Source organism: Agelaius tricolor, unplaced genomic scaffold (genome assembly GCF_023055355.1).
Source record: "Agelaius tricolor isolate 1412-34295 unplaced genomic scaffold, bAgeTri1.0.p SCAF_8, whole genome shotgun sequence".
Classification (NCBI taxonomy): Eukaryota; Metazoa; Chordata; class Aves; order Passeriformes; family Icteridae; genus Agelaius; species Agelaius tricolor.
Window position 1 is genome coordinate 7,765,822 of NW_027269268.1, and position 16,981 is coordinate 7,782,802.

At 38.7% G+C, this 16,981-nt stretch overlaps 1 protein-coding gene across 5 annotated transcripts in view; it reads right to left on the reverse strand.

The window, feature by feature from the left end:
- Positions 1-16,981, reverse strand: part of MAPK10 (mitogen-activated protein kinase 10) — a 147,178-nt gene that overhangs the window by 92,636 nt on the left and 37,561 nt on the right. For all 5 annotated transcript variants that reach the window (XM_071431538.1, XM_071431534.1, XM_071431537.1 and 2 more), the window contains one exon: positions 3,420-3,576. Coding sequence is in view for 4 of the 5 variants with exons in the window: in XM_071431534.1 (XP_071287635.1) it covers positions 3,420-3,576 (157 nt within the window). In the remaining variant the exon portion in view is untranslated. The remainder of the gene's footprint in view (positions 1-3,419; positions 3,577-16,981) is intronic.

Below are 16,981 nucleotides of genomic sequence, written 5' to 3' on the forward strand. Positions count from 1 at the left end.
GGCTAACACTAAAAGGGGTCTTCTGGCTTTTTTTTGGGCTTAGCTGACCACCACGAATAAATCTGCTTTAGAGTTCTAAATGTATGCCATGCCTTTATATAGCAGTAGTGCATCCACTGAAGAAAAAAATAAACTTTTATTAGGCCTGTTTGCATTATGAAAAGATCTTTGATATAGTAACCCTTCAGGATACTTACAACAATAAATAAAAACTGGCCTGACTGGTCATCATAGGATGCTTGAAATCTGGTTAACATTCACTGCTATTTTCTTGCTCCCAATTTTATATCCAGCTGCCATTTGTAACCTAACAAACCCTTTTGTGAGTTGTTCCAGCCCTCCTGCCTTTCAGCAGAGCACATCCTAAAAGTGCCACATGGAACCAGTGCAATTCCAGTGAAGGGTGCCTGTGGGTGACTGTCACTGCACTGTAAACTGGACAGGCTGAGACTCCTCCTGTCCTGCAGCACCTCAGGGTAAACTCTGCCATTTCTGCGCACGTTGCTAAGCAGGATGAAAGTTTTAATTTTTCTTTTTTTCCCCTAATGGAATAAAGCTTGTCTGTTCGTCCCTCAACACTGAATCACTTTTGGAAGTGTAATTAATCAGGAGCAAGAAACATGGAGAAAATCAGGTTTTAGTAGTTTAACTGTTCATTAATTCATGTGAGTGAATTTATGGGCATCTTGTCCTCTATGATATTTAATGAGTTCAACAAATTCACTGCAGCAAACATCTGGTGAGACACAATGTTATAAAAACATTACATCCCTGATTTACACAAAAAGGGTGAAAACTGAAGGCAGGCATTTTATACTATTATTGATTTTCCACAAATACACATAGGTATGTGCATTATACACAATAAAACCAAAACTGTTCAAACACGTTCCAAAACTGAAACTCAATCAGCAGATATGTCACTTATTGGCCTCAACAGAACAGCAGGGAAAATGCTGCCCTGTTCTTCTCATGACTCTGGCCTATTTCTCTAAATTACAGGGCCAAACCTCTGCAATAAAGAAGCATCACTATTAATCCCTTGTGCCAGCTGTCTTTACTTTGCTCACACAGGGGCTCAGTGCCCCATGCTGTGTAATTCAAATAAAACACATTATATGAAAGAACAAGAGGGAATAATTTCAGCAGATTACTCTGAGTTGCAACTGATCCTACCTTGGTCCTACCCAAAAACTGAGCTTGATTTCAGTTTCCTCTCACAATCTCTCAGGATCTCTGTTTAACAGCAACATTTTATCTGCAGGTAGCATGCCTTCAAAATTTACAGCTGAAGATACTAACTTTGAAAAAAAGAAGGTTCAAGAATATTGTTATACTCTGACCATGTAAATTTGTGTATCAAGAAACAAAAAAAAATTCTAAACTGAACGGAACAGGTTTGGCAGACTAGGTATGTGAAACAGATACAGATTTTGTGAATGACAGGATTTCAGTATCCAGTACAGGATATTGAAAATGTTCCTGTGGTGAAGTGTGCTTTTTATCCTCAGTTCTAAGACATAAAGAATTTGCACAGCTTCTGCACACTTTAAGATATTCTGAGCCATGTATGGTAAGAATTTCAGTGTTTTCACATCTAAGCTATGTAAATACTGACCTCCTTGGAAATGTAAGCCCTGTACATCTAGCCAACAGAGACTATGGTCTCATTTTTTTTTCTATTAAGCACATAGAAATTACAAAAATGTACAAGAAATTACTTCTGGGGAGGCATGGAGCCTGCATGCTTCAGCCTTAATCCTCCTGTCTTTAGCCATAGACTCCCAGCTCCACCGCTTCAGTGACTTCTTGCTGTTGGTTTGTTGCTGGGAATGTTAGAGAACCCTGGTACTGAGCAAAGCTTCACTAGACACAAAGCCAAAAGGGAAAAAAAGGTTCTTTCTTGTACTAATCTAGTCAGAACATGGAAGTCTTAATAAGCTCAGCGTGGGTCTGTCTTACATTTTGAGTTGCCATTAGCTCTTCCACAACACAGATTCATGAGCAGTTCTGTCTCTTCTCTAACCTCTCCTAGACAGGTATGAACAGACCTCAACATCATCATGACAATGCTGTTCCCATCAAAATTAATCCTGGTACAGGCTCTGCACTGGTGTTCCCAAGCTGACCTGAGAGGGATTCCAGGCAGAACAGCTGGAACAGCATCAGCACCTCCTCTCCAGCAACAACCAAGCATGTTTAATGGCAGGTCATCTTAACATGACATACTGGGGACCCAGGAATGGAAATAGAGTCATAGAATCATAAAGGTTGGAAAAGAGCTTTAAGTTCAAACATTAAAATCCTCATTTATTCCAATTTCCTGTGCATTCACTTAACATGCAGCCAACAGTTGTACCTCCAGTAGAATCAGTTCCTAGGAAACTGAGTTTACCCAGTCACATCCTATCATGAATTTAATTGACTATGTTTATCAAACTAAAAGGAACCACAAAAAACCCCAAACAAGTTAAATTTAAGTAAATCACTCACTGAGGCAGAAAAAAAAATTAGGCTACATAAGATACAAGAATGCTTTGTGATTTTCTGCAGCTGTTCTCAGCCTTGCTTAGCAAATTAATTTAACACAGAATGTCATTCAGAACTATCTTTAGTCCTTCTTAGTGTTTTAGCATATTATAACAATTAATCATCTTTTATTAATTCATGGGCATTCAAAGATGACCTAAGAACAGTCACATTGTATTGGGTACTGCTAACTCATCTTTTATATTAACGTTTACATTATTGTTCTACTTAGTACTATACATCCATACTACACAAAGAATTTTACAACTGTATTGAGACCTTGATTTTGGAAAAAAAAAAAAATACAGGCCTAAAGAGAATATGAGCATGTGCAATATTCTCTAGACCACAGAGGTAAATATGTGCATAAGGCTTTGCATAGGATCCACAGATGCACAGTCATTCTTACAGAAGAGAAATAAAATTAGAATTAGATTTTGTGGTGAAACTTCACTGTAAGATATGCAGCTAAATAGATCGGGTCTGCCTCCTCATTCTGTCCAGGCTTAGAGCTGTCATCTATACCTACATATTTTCATTCAATATTTTTTCCAGGATTAATTGACAGGGCAAATCAAAACCTGCTCTGTCCTAACACATACAGGCATTTTTCATAAATGAATCTACAGCTACAAGCTCTCCCTCAGAGGAGGCAGACTAAAAACAATGTCTAAAACCAACAATCAGAACGCCTTTAGAAAGTGTTTCTTTTCCAGCACTAGTTTTCTTCCTATTACTTTGCATGCCATTTTTACAGTATGCCCATCACAGCCTAATGCAAACACTTCACAAACACATAACATGTCCTAGTAGTCTCCTTATTTTACAGGTTATTTTCCTTTTTATTAAGCTTGTTTTCATCAGTAATCAGGTGGCCTTAGATGCCTTACCAGGGATAGGATAGTCTGACAGCGAAGTTTTACATTTTGTCCAGGTGACACACTTGCAATTGTTCTCAGGTCTTCCTGGGGAGAGCTGCAAATCTGGGGAGCACTGCTCAACACACGCGGTCTGTCCAAGTTCCACCTCTGTCCCAGTGGAAGACAGCTGTCAAAGGAGTTAAACACAGGCAGGGTTAGGGAAGCCTCAGCAGGTCTCAGTTGGGTCAGTTAGCTCATTTTGGGATTGTTTGCTCCATTTTACCATGCTCCAGGTCAAAACAGCACAGATACCAAGTAGTCCATTTTCTCTCATCAGAGTAGCTGGGGTTTTTTAAACTCTCTGCAGTTTTTCCAAGGTCAGTCCTTTCATGCACTGCCAAAGTCTGTTGGATTAAAAAAGCCTGGAGATCACTGTGATGCCTTGTGATAGGCAGACACCTGTCAGTGGCAGAGAACATTTCTGTTGCTATGGACCTTTAGGTATAGAGAGCTCTTCAAAAGGCAAATAAACAAGAAATACATTATTCCTTAAATGTGCCATTAGAAAATTTTAAGGAGTCTACATCCTGCATCTTCTTTCTGCAGGCTTATGTGAAAGCTTTTGTGAAAAGGACTAGTCCTGATCTGGAGAAATAAACTTTCGGAGGAGAGGTAAATTAAAACCACCAAAACATCAGTGTTGAAGTAATCAGGAGTAGAAATTTAGGGAGGAAATCAATAAAATCTTATCAGCTGCATATCTGTGAGGGGGGGTACATTAGAAAGATGTATTTCTGTCCACTCTTTAGGAATAATACTGACACTTCAATTTCTACCAAACTCATGAAGTTACAAGAGCTGTTTACCAACCTACCTGCCAATTATACATTTCCATCTTTCTCTTTTGCCTTGCTGTCCTGAACAACTGTAGCAGGTCTCATAATCTATAGAGCTGGGGTGGGAGGACAAGGGCAATCAATAGCCTCGCAGCTTCTCCCATTTACTCTTTCTGCAGGATCCTTAAATGTCACTTGCATGGACGACTTGGCAAAATACACCCTTCAGACCATCACAGGGCACATTTACCTCCAGGTGTCCTTAGGTTCCTACAAAGGCTTGTACTATGTGCCACATCTGATTTAGGATATAAACTTCAAAAGGAGCAAACAGTTGTTTGAGGCCTTTAGGACACCCTTACATGATAGTGAAAACCAGGATTTGTACAATCAAGAGCCTCTGCATCTTAAAAAAACAGTATCAATGATCATACTCTGCTTTCTACACAGTCATGCACGAATAAGCTCGTGCCACAAACCACCAGGCAAAGTCAAGAGTAGAAAAGAAGATCAACAACTTTTCCTTTCCTTTTTTTATCCTCCTTACAAGTGATTTTAGATTCTAATATTCCTGATAACAGAGCTATACAAAACACTGTTGAGGAAGACACCAGTAAATTATCCAATCTATATTCCTGCCTGACAGCAGGATCAACTGTAATTATTTCTGACAGATATTTTCATAACTTGTTCTTCAAAATGCAACATGTCCTTGCAATTTACATTACAGTCAGTGGAGAATTCCTGTTTACAAAGAATAAAACCCATAGCTTCAGAAGAACAGTGCTCCACAGTGAGCAAGGCTCACAAAGATCTGCACGAATTCATAGTAAATTTATACACCAATTTAATTGCTGGTAGAAAGGTTAATCAGAGTTTATGACCACTCCCATGATGTTTTCCTCCAGAAAGTCTGAGAGCTTTATCTGTTAATGAAGAGCCTGTGTGTTTAGTATCCTCTTGTGTCAGTTGCTCTACACATGCCAAATATCATCTTAAACAGCCACTGCATTTGAATTACCATAATCTGATGAAATAGGTCTAATCAACCTGATCAGAAGAGCTCAATGAACTTTTATAATTTGCCTCTGTTTCTTTTACAGTGTTTATTTTTCTTTTTCTATTATAATTGTAGCTCTGTATAATCCAATTAAAATGGTGGTTGACTTTAAACAGAAGTTCCTACATCAAAGATACACCAAAAGACAAATAAAGTCATATTTGTGGGTTACTATTCCCACATTATTGCAGAACAGCCTAGTCTGTAGATTGCAAAATGGCCCATTCTTCTATGAGACACACATCCATCTGTCACATAGTAGAACAGACTTTCCCCCAAATTAACAGCCATGTACGACCAATAAAACAATTCTACTGGGTTGCAGAAAGGGCATAAGCTCTGGACTAATCTTAACATTTCAATGAAGTTTAGAAATTAAGCCTATCTCATTCAGTAAAATTGTCTTCAGACATAAAGAACTGCTCAGCATTTGCTGTCAAACTGATGTCTGAGAGTGAAACTCTGAGCACAAAGTGCAATGTTTGGGATTTTGGGGGCTTGGGTTTTTTTGGTACACAGAGTTTACCTCCAATCCTTGAATGGTTAGAGAAGATAATCAGATCTTTTTCTAGTCTGGCCAGCATGTGCTGTTCAATAGTTAATCATTCCTGAATAACATTCAATGATGACATAAAAACTAAGTCTCTATCCTATTGTTAAGCAGGATGCAGTTTATCAGTCCATATGTTGAAAGAGATGTACAAATGAAATTCACAGCAGCAGCAATAATGAATGGGATGTTTAAAAAGCAAGATGGATGCCTCCAACTCTCAACCAGAAAGGCACATTATACCAGTCACAGAAAGATGTTTCCATTTCCAAGACCTTTTAGTGCATTCATGCCTAGAACCAGCTGCATTTCAATGAAGATAAAAATAAAATTACTTGTACACTACACCAGCTCCACAGCAGAAGCACTTCCATTCCTGGGAATGGAAGAGACAACTCCTGAAGCAGAACTTCTCCAAGACATACAGAGTCAGCAGGGCACAAAGCAGCTGTTGCTGCTGACTGGATAGAAACTGAATGTGCAGGAATTCTGCACTGAGTTGGAAGAGGAGAAGGGAAAAAGGAGAAAAGGTATGTGACCTATGCAACTCCACAAAATGTATCACAAGTCTTCCTTAGATAAATTTCAAGGCTCTAATGGGAAGGCCAACACTACCAGCAAAGAGGCAGAGTTCTGTTGCAATAAAAAATAAGCCTCAGCAAAAGAAATGTTTTAATTATTTGCTTAAATCCATAGCACAGTGTAGCCCTCCCAACTTCAGGTGTGTACTGTCCTCCAAAGGATGTGATCCACTGCCCAGCAGGGCCAGCCTTTGCTCACTTCTATGTCTACTACAGCTATTGTGACAAGTCTTTGGTATCACCAAGTCCAATGGCATTTGTTGCTTTTCTCAAAGCTTCAGATTAAGAATTTTATCTTTCATTTAAAAGATGCTTCTCTTCCTCAGAGTTGCAGAAAGGCAACAAAGAACATATTCAATAACCTCAGTAGGTCAAAAAAGAAAGATCATACAAACATTTTTCACTTAGAAACAAAATGACTCAGTAATCTCTTGTGACTTCAACTCATGATTTCTGAGTACATGAAAAATGAAAGGTGGACCTAGTCATGAGCTTATTTAACCAACGTGTAGCCATAAATTCAAATAGTTTCTTGTCTTGAAAAGATGCCTTCCTTTAACACCAGTCTTTAAAGGAAACTCCAGCAGCTCCTGCAGTGGGAGGAAAAGCAGGTTCATTGGTGGCTGGTGTCGGTCACTGCTACTGAAGGCTGAGTCACCATGCAAGAGTTAAAAGTCCCAGCAAAGGTATGCCAGCAGGGTGGACAATTAATCTGCTGAGAGAAATTTCCACTGACATGAAATTCTGCAGCATTAACTAAGGGTCAGCTTGGTGTAATGCAGAGCCGAAACACAGACAATATCTCATCTACACTGTGACCATGAGCACTGCACAGCAAACATTTTAAAAAAATCTAGTTAGTGTATAAATCTACTGCAACCCTTATGAATACATATAAGACAAGTACGTGTGTTGGAGGTTTTGTGCTACTGAAATCTTCTTGGCTTAATTTGAGAAAACATTGCACATGTGAAGGAGCAACTGCAGGGCACTGGCTGACAGGACAGGATTTTATTCACCAGAAATTGCCTCTGTGTATCAGAGATACTCTGTAACAAGACATTTCAACATATTCGTTTTTATGCAAACATGACCACATGACACAGAATGCAGAAAAAGTGCAAAGAAAAGACTTGCATAAAAAGTGTAAACCATTTCCAATAGTAAGAATTGACATCCAGTTTCTCTAGACAACTTTTCAGTTGATGCTGCAACAACTGATTAGAATACAACTCGTACACTGTCCATCTAATTGCCCTCCCAAAGGCTGGCCCAAGTCAAGTATCCAAGTAGCTACTGATGTGAAACTTGATGATCAGAATGACTGCTAAACATTTAAGCATGAACCATAGTTGAATAGTTTGGGTTGGAGGGAATCTCCAAAAATCATCTAGTCCATTCCCCCTGCTGTGGGGCAGGACACCTTTCATTAGGTCAGGTTGCTGAAATTCCCATGCAAGAGCAGCTTATGTGCACTTCATTTGAGCCACAGTTCAACAAGAAGACAGGCTGCCTTTCAATGATGGTTTCAATGATGTGTTGAATTTGTCTTTATACAGTCCTTTTCTACTGAGATTACACAGGAGCTTTGGTATTATCCAACCCCTCTGAGAGCAAAATCCCAGTGCCTAAAGGAACAGAAGTTATGTTTTCAACTGGAGTAGCAAGACAGACAAAATAATCCCTTACTAGCCAACATATTTCTCATCAGCCAGGGCAACAAAGCAGTGCTTTTCAACCACACAGATTGAACTATGAATATATGCAAAAAATTACACCACTGAGGGAAATAAGCTCATTATTGTTTCACTGTTTAATTATGATTTCTTTTCCTCATTGCACTACAGGTACGAATTCCTGCTGCCACACTTGCACCTATTTCCTCTCATGTACAATAACATAAACCCTCAGCACGAAGTTGCTTCTAATGAATCCAAATCAATCAGTGCTCACTGAGGAAACACTGAATGGCACTTACTTAAGATAAAGACTGGAACAGTTTTAACATCTGATATCTGGGGCAGAAGGGCAAAAGGGAGAGAGACAAAAAGAGAGAGAGAGAGATGGACTCTTTTTGCTTTCTTTCTATGGCATTGGCTAAACCAGCCTATTTCAAAACACACTGCTGTGAAGCAGTTAGGTACTTCTATCACTATGCAGAGTTTCACAGTACAATTCTTTTTGTCACAACCATTACATCTGGTAAAATTACTGCAAAGTGGGTGTCAGATATAATTCTGAATTGCTCTGACCTAGAGAAACTATGAAGCACCTGGTAGTGGAGGTTATGCAAGAGCTATTAAGAATAAAGATTGGACAAAATGTTTGGAAGCTATTCTTGACAACATCAGTAGGTCATGTTTATAAACCACTACAAGATTTGAATGCACTAAAAAATAGATCTGTAAAAGCTCATTAAAGATTGTATTTGGTTTGATTTCCAAGAGGCAATCACACATCTTAGTTTTGGGCTGAGAATATGTGGTCTGGTTTTGGACAGACAAGTTTTTCTTTTAAAAATAATTCAATCACTTTTCACCAAGGAGAAAAAATAAGGGAAACAGGTGGAGAGGTTAATTTATGAAAAAAAGTGTATTGTACTACATTTTTTCCATTGGTTGGTTTGTTTGAGGTTTATAAGTGAACTTAAAAAACAGCATAAACCTTGGATTCCTACATGTGCTGTTGAAAAAGAATGGCCTGACAGACTGAAGGACCTCACCAGAAGTGAGGGCAGAAAAAAAGAATTATTTTTGGTACTGCCTGTCAGCTTCAAAGGGAAGGAAGGGAACCAAGGTCTAAGTACAAAGGACTTAGTATCAGAAAAAATATACATTATCCAAAAATTAGATATTGCTTCAGTATTCAAGCTGCCTGAAGTCGTATAGGTCAGGACATGTCATTGTCATAGCATAGTGTAAGTCATGAGGGTGACAAAACTTTTTAAGGTTTGCTATACTTCCACACCTGCAAGGCATGCAATTATCTGCTGAGGAAGGAACATGCTTCCTTTCTGAGTACCAAAATTCACTCTGTTCCACTAATGAGTCCCCCCTTATGGGCCTGCAGCTGTATTCACAGTCCTAATGATACACCAGCTTGAGATGGACCACCACTGTGCCTTTGCACTTCAGGAACACCCCCCTTATATTTATATAGACCCTGTAAGTGTCAGAAGTCACAAGCATACAGCCTGGGATAAGCTACGTTTATCTCCATTCCTTCAGTTTTTTCTCTCTCACAACATTCACAGCCCAATCAGCAATGGTCTTATCTTGGAGGAAAACCTCTGTTTAAGTATCTTGACTGTACTGAGATTCCTTCATTTCTCCTCATGCTAAATAAGTTATGAACAGGCAAACTATTCCCCTACAGTCAGCTTTATGTAGGAAAATATTGTGAAAATACCTTCTTCTTCAAGAAAGATGATGCCTTAAGGAGAGAGAGCCATCTGATGCATTTAATTACAAATGTGAATGTGGCTTTAGATCATGAAAACACCACGCTAATGCCCTGTTTCTCATTTCATGTCAACCCTAGCTCAGTGTCTACTACTGTGATAGACTTTAGAAATGCCACCCCACAGGCCATTAGGTTTTAATGCTAAACAGACAGATTTTGTCTCTACTTACAGCCTCCAGAGTTCTCTTACATCCCTCATCTGAAAAGATTTCAGCTCACATGTGCTCCCATGTTGATTTCTTGTCCCTCCTGAAACCCACAGCAGCACAAAGCAGCAGCGCTACTTTGTCAGCAATGCAACATCTGGGATTCCTTCGGCTGGCAAAATGCACCACAAATTCTAAGTGTAATTCACATGAAGAAAAGCTCAGGCGTGTACAGATTCATTAACATGCAGCAGTCCTTGCAAGAATGTGTCTTTGCATAGTTACTCAGATTTCTGTAACTGTGACAAGTGTATGCAATCCCATGTTAGATTCCATCGACCTTCTCTGAAGTGCTCTTCAGCACTGGTTTTCAGATGAGGTATATTCAAGGAGCTCACAGAATGATCAGCCAGGAGATACTGATGCTTTTGCAAGAACCTCCAACATCTAGTTATCACTAGCTGCATATAGGGAAGGCTAAAAATGACAGCATTCAGAGACTGGACTCTGAATGCAATTGTCCCCTGAAGTAAAGTTCAGAGGCACCAGCTCTGGAATACCATCAGTCTCGGCAACACAGAGATGGTAAGTTGAAAAATGTATCCATGAAATTCTCATTTCTTTACCTATCATGCAAAATCAAGTATAAGGAGGTCTATGGGCAGGCTGGAATAACTATTGTAATTGACTCAATGGCCTTTCCATAAATAAACATATTAGAAAGGCACTCTGAAAATTTACTGAGGTACACAGGAAGAATTCAGTTAGCATTTTCCTCAAATCTGAAGGGATAGTTACTTTAATACCTTTCCTGGATTTACAGCTATTTATATATACTGCTAGATCACTCATGCTGAAACTGAACCTACATCCTCTACAGTGCAATGGAGCACATTAAATGGCAAGATATTCAAAAACCTCTCTGACAGAGAGCAAGCATAGGTCTGTGTCCTGCATCACTTTGTACTGTCAGATATGCACATTCTTGATGCATTAGTGAATTCAAAACAAAACAAGCCCCTTCATTAAAATCCTGTCTGAAAACTGCCAGTGCTACAATTGTATATGTAGCACTCGGGGACATTGTGAAGTTTAGGGACAGATTAATAAGGACATGAGATCCAACCCCCTTTGAAAAGGACAGTCTTTGATGGCTTGGCTCTTTTCTTTCTTTTGTACTGGACCTGGACACGAAATCCAAATGCTTTCAGGTCTCAGAGTGTGGTATTCACATTCTCTGAACAGAGAGAGACATAATTCTCCCTCCTAGGATCTTTCTTTGAGAAGCTCAGAGAAGAAGAGAAAACAATTCTTATCTCTACTTGCTGCTCCTGTTGTTTGGCACATGTGGAATGTGTTATGGAGATTGTTTACTGAGAGTGGTTTGTTAATTGAACTCTGCTGATGGTTGTTTGGATTGATTGGCCAATTGGATCAAAGCTGTGTTGTGACTGCCTGAAGACAGTTACAGGTTTTTCTTTAGTATCCTTTAGTATAGTATCTCTTTAGTATAGTTTTCATATAGTATTAGTGTAATGTAACCTAGCTTAATAAAGCATTGTTCAGCCTTCTGGAATCATGGAGTCAGAGCACATTATTCCCTCCGATGGGGACGCCCTGCATCGATATCAGAGGACAGCAAATTTTTGTTATCAATGTCCAAAGTCAAGTCTCACACTACCTGCTGCAATACGGAAAGCAAGCTTCATTCCCACAATAGGGAATAGTTTTAGCATTCCTGCATTAAATTATGAGTAATTTCAGAGCTCAGCTGGTTCAGCTTTGAAAAAGCCATTCTGAGCACTGCTAATAAATCATGGAATCAGAGAATATCCTGACATGGAAGTGACCCACAAGGATCATCACAAGTTCAACTCCTAAAATAGCCATGGTAATAGCATGCAGTGGGAGCAGCACCAGCTGGGCATCAACCCATTTTTAGTGCAGTTCACAGAGTCCCACACTGCTGGGACTTTACCCTTCCCAGCACCCAAACTGGCTGATTTAGAACCCGTTGCACATGCACCATAAACCTGCACTGGCTACAGTGCAAACATACAATGAACAAGTACTAAATAAAGGAAATAGCCAGTTCAGTACATCACACAGTCTACCTAAAATTTATGGATACTTTGCAATAATTTGCTTTTCCCTGCACTTCACATATGGATAAATACTTTACATAACTGGCAATTGTGTAAAAAAAAAAAAAGGAAAAAAATGGAAAAGACAAATATTAAGAAAATCAAATATTAAAAAATAAATTAAAATAGGCAAAGTAAGATCAACAAAATCAAAGTACCTACATATTTTGAAAATGAAATGGTATCTCCAATTACTAGGCATAGAAAAAATGGGGAAAAAAAGGCAGATCATTGTTTCAATATTTTACTCTTATCAACACCAAACAAACTTGTCTATTCAACAGAAATGGACAGTAACGCTGAAACATTAAAACATTAATTATCTAATTAGATAAAATATTAGTTAATATTAGAAAAAATATTTGCACAAAGTACTGAATAGAATCTGTATGAATACAAATGTATCTGTTAGGCGACATTTATTTTTCCATCAAAAAAACCCTACTATAAGCAATACCAGCACAACAACTGAGTCTGAAAAGAATGCAACTAAAAAAACAAAAATTAAAGAATGTAACTAAACACAGACAAAGGGAATCAGTAGAAGTATAAGGCTGCTTTCAACTCCAAGAGGAAAAGGCTCTGCAACTACTTCAGTTTTTCATAGAGGCTACAGTTCAGCATGTTTAGTAAATCAAGTACAAAATGTGTCACCATGAAACTAAGTTTACAAAAAACCAGCTAAATAGTACTAAATAAAAGGCAATAAATTAATATCCACAGTTTCAGCCTGGAGAAGATACAGAATATCTCCCAAAAGGCATTCACATTCAGAAAAAATTAATGAGCAGTGGCTCAAAATAAGATAAATCTTTATGTACAGATACTGACAGCATTCATTGACCCCCATTTCCCTAATATCAGTGGTATCTTGTCTTTGGATTACATTGTTTATAAAAAACAAAAGATTTCTTACTCTCATAACCAAGAAGCTTTCTATGATCCATATAGGAATTTCAATCTTCGGAGTAATTTTTTGTGCCAGTTCAGTAACTTCATTTCTGATTATACAACACATATGCAATCTCAAAAAAACTACTGCAGTTGACATTTTGTCTGGTAGTGAGTTATTGCAGTCAATAGATATCTTTCTACTGATTTCACTGGGCTTTGGCTTATTTCATTAAAAGGTGTTCTGCTTTGCAATAAAGGTCTCATATTTATGGCACCAACCTAATAGCTTTTGGTTATGTTTACAGTCCAGATTCAGCAAAGTAATTAGTCTGGACCATTCTACTTCCCTGATGGATATGCTGAAGTACTTTCTGTAGCAAATCCAAGATATCAAACTGAAAATTGCTTAACTGGTAAACTGAAATTTAAGGTAAAGCATCTTTATTTCACTACCTCAAAAATGCTGTCATTTTAAGAGGAACTTATCACCACTTAAATATAAGATCCAAGACCAACCAACATATTTTAGCCAAAGATATTTAGCCAACATATTTAGTCAAAGTAAGATGAAGCAAAAGTAAAATAAATTAGAAGCTTATTAACATGTTAACATAAATCAGTGTAGCATTACTGGCATTACTGTGCTGTGAGCTGCAGCACTAGGTCATTGTCCCAGTTAATCACCAGAGGGAAGAGAGGATGCCATAGAGGAATGGAAAATGTTTTTCAACCCTGGCACTTGCCATTGCTCTTGTGGTACTGTGAATAGATGGAGGCTGAGTCCTACTGCTGTGGGAGCAGCCAGCAGGCTTCTCTAGGCATGAGAGCAATGGCAAAGCCACCTGGTGAGCCTCTGTCCTCCTGCACTGACTGTAAGCTGCTGCTGGAAACAGGTTGCTAGTCATATTTTTATGGTGAACTATTTTATATTTGCTTATTTATTTCTTCTAGGCCCTTAACTGTCATGTCAGGATCATGATCTCATCTTTCATTAACTGTATACACTCACAATAAAGTCATATAATGAAATATGTAGTATGTTCTTACTAAGTATATTTATATACACCTTTATTTATATTTATATAGACCTTTGATGATATCACAGATTTAGATTATTATGCTTTACTTAATTTTTCTTTCACCAGGGTTCTAGAGTTTAAATTGCAAAATAAAACAGTTTAAAACAATTACTGAAAGTAGATGCTGCAGCAGCCACGAGATTACAAGAAACAGCTGCATATCCAGTTGCCTTGGATGTCCCCAAACCAAGACTCTAAGTTAGGTTCACCAAACAGGTTTCTACTGTTGCATGTGTGAGGCAAAGCCCAATTCTACATCACTGACCTAGCTTCCCCAAAAAAGCCCTAAGCCACCACAAACAAATCACATGCAGGTTAGATAAAAATGCCTGCCACTGATGATTTTGAAAGTTGCATTTCTAAGCCACTTTTTCAGTCTCAAAGGAATCTTTATTAAGTTTTCTTTTAATGATTTGAGAGTCTAATAATGTAACTAGACACAGTTAAATACTAGGTCAGCCTCTTGCTGCCAGTGTCTGCATGAAGCATAGGTGGAGAAATGTGAATGAATAGTGCTTCCTGAAGATCCTCTTCCCCTCTTCCACCCTTTGAAAAGTTAATTTGCATAAGAAAAGCAGCAGGATATCCAAAAACTGAAATATTAAAGTGAACTTACTGGTTCACATTTCATTTAGCTTTGGTCATAATTCTGGCCTCCTCTCAGTTCATTTCACTGCCTGACTCTCCATGATGTAGCTACCCTTACCAGTTTGTGATCTGGGGTAGCACATGAAGACTGACTGACATGGGAGCTGCTTTTGTAGATGTGCTGTGACCTTGTACACGCTCAAAAAGATTTAATTCTCACATTCTTACTCCTCAGAACAATGAGTGAATTTTGGGCATAATTAAAAGGAAAGCACTACAGAGCAAGGTTGCATTTCCATGTAGTTGCTCTTTGTTTGAGGGATTCTCTAAGTCAGTACATTACTTGCTTTAGAACTCACAAGTCACAGTCATTTAATGGTTTGGGTTGGGAGGGACCCTAAAGATTATCTTGTTCCAACCATCCAGCCATTTGCAGGGACACCTTTCACCAGACCAGGTGTTCAGAGCCCCCATCCAGCCCGGCCTTGAACACTTCCAGGGATGGGGCAGCCACAGCTTCTCCGAGCAGCCTCTTCTGGTGTCTCTCCAATGTCACAGTAAGGGACCCATCTTGCACCTGATCCCATTTCCCCATCCAATTCTCATCCACACATGACTTGCAGGCAGGCAAGACACCATGAAATTAGTGTTGGTTACCTGTCTACCCCATTACCTGCCAAACATTTCCAAAGGCCATCCCACTACATTCAACTGTTCCACTTGGATAGGAGCTCTCCATACATACCAATGTAACCAAGATCAGAAGAAATGAAGGCCTGAAGGACAAGACAGCCAACTGTAAGGCTAAAATCAGATTGTTTTCTATAGCCAAAAATTTTATTTTAGATTGCATTCAGGAAAAAAAGGCAGGTCAGTCAAAAATATAACTGGTTGACCTAGAAACCACACACCATAGTCAGTTATTTTTACATCTCTTTCCATGGGTTTATGTTCCTGGACAAAACTTAACTCATAAGTGTTCTTACAGGTGACATATTTAGACAAAAATCCCTATGTATGAAATATTCAATGGGCAGTGTTTATAGTATTTGCAGCATCTGTTGCCTCAAAGTACCTAAAGATGCATTTTCACTACCTTTAAAAAAAAAAAAAGCTTTTCATTTTCAGTTCAGAAATCACAGGTTACAATGATTGAAGAGAGTTCTGTCTCAATAATTCCAGTTGGCTCCTCCATCAGCACAACACAACATGACAGCTTTCACAATGCATCACCTTCCTTAAATATAAATGCTATCTTTCTGAAGTACTGCCAAGAAGTTTGGCACACTTGCCAGCCTGGATTACAAGCAGAAGACCACTACAGCACTGACTTGCTCAGAACAGAACGCTTTTTGGGGAAATACATCCACTCTTTCGCAAAAATCAAAGACAACGGGTAAAGTACCAGTCACAACCATGGGAGTCACTTAACTACAATACATACAGCAGATAAATTTTGGTGGAAAAACTGTGAGCATCAGCAGTTGATGCTCCAACCTCACTGCCACCAGTGGCAAATGCTACACCAGCAGTTCTTTCTGAAGCCACCACAACCAAAAAGATAGGATCTCTGCCCCACAGAGCTGTTGTCCACAATGGCATTAAGCTGTACAACAGTAAAGAGCAAACATGAAACAATCACAATAGCAAAAAGCTGATGAACTATAACTCAGCTGAATCAACAATAGATAAATATATTTGTTCTTAATGCTTAATTATTGTACAGTTGTTATTGCTGTTAATGATACCATCTCCTATTTTTGCCATGATGATCAGGAAGACAGGTCAGTGCTTTCCTGAGAAAACATGGGACCTTGCAGATGCTGTTTGGAGCTGCAAAGCTCACTCCCATTTCTCCTGACCCCACAAGCCTGCACAAATTCACTGTCAGAGCTCCCAACTCAGTAAGCCAACTGGTTTAACAAGCTGAAGGTCACTATCAGCAAGCTCTCCCCAGCTCCTGTATTCACATCAGACACTTTGGTTGGTATGAGTTGCTTGTCAGCCAGAGCTATAGCCTGCAACACCAAAACACAGCCATAAATCACAAATGCAGTGAAATATAAAGTAAATTGTAAGTGTTCCCATACTGAGTAGTGTTAAGCTCTCAGTGAACTGGCAGACAAGAAAAAAAGAAGTTAATTTTTTTTAAAAAAAGAATCCTTTCTTCCACAAAGCAACAGAAAAGGTAAATAATTTCATAGTTTCTTTTTTTTTAAGAGAAAGTCTCTTCAAGGTCTACTATTAATGAA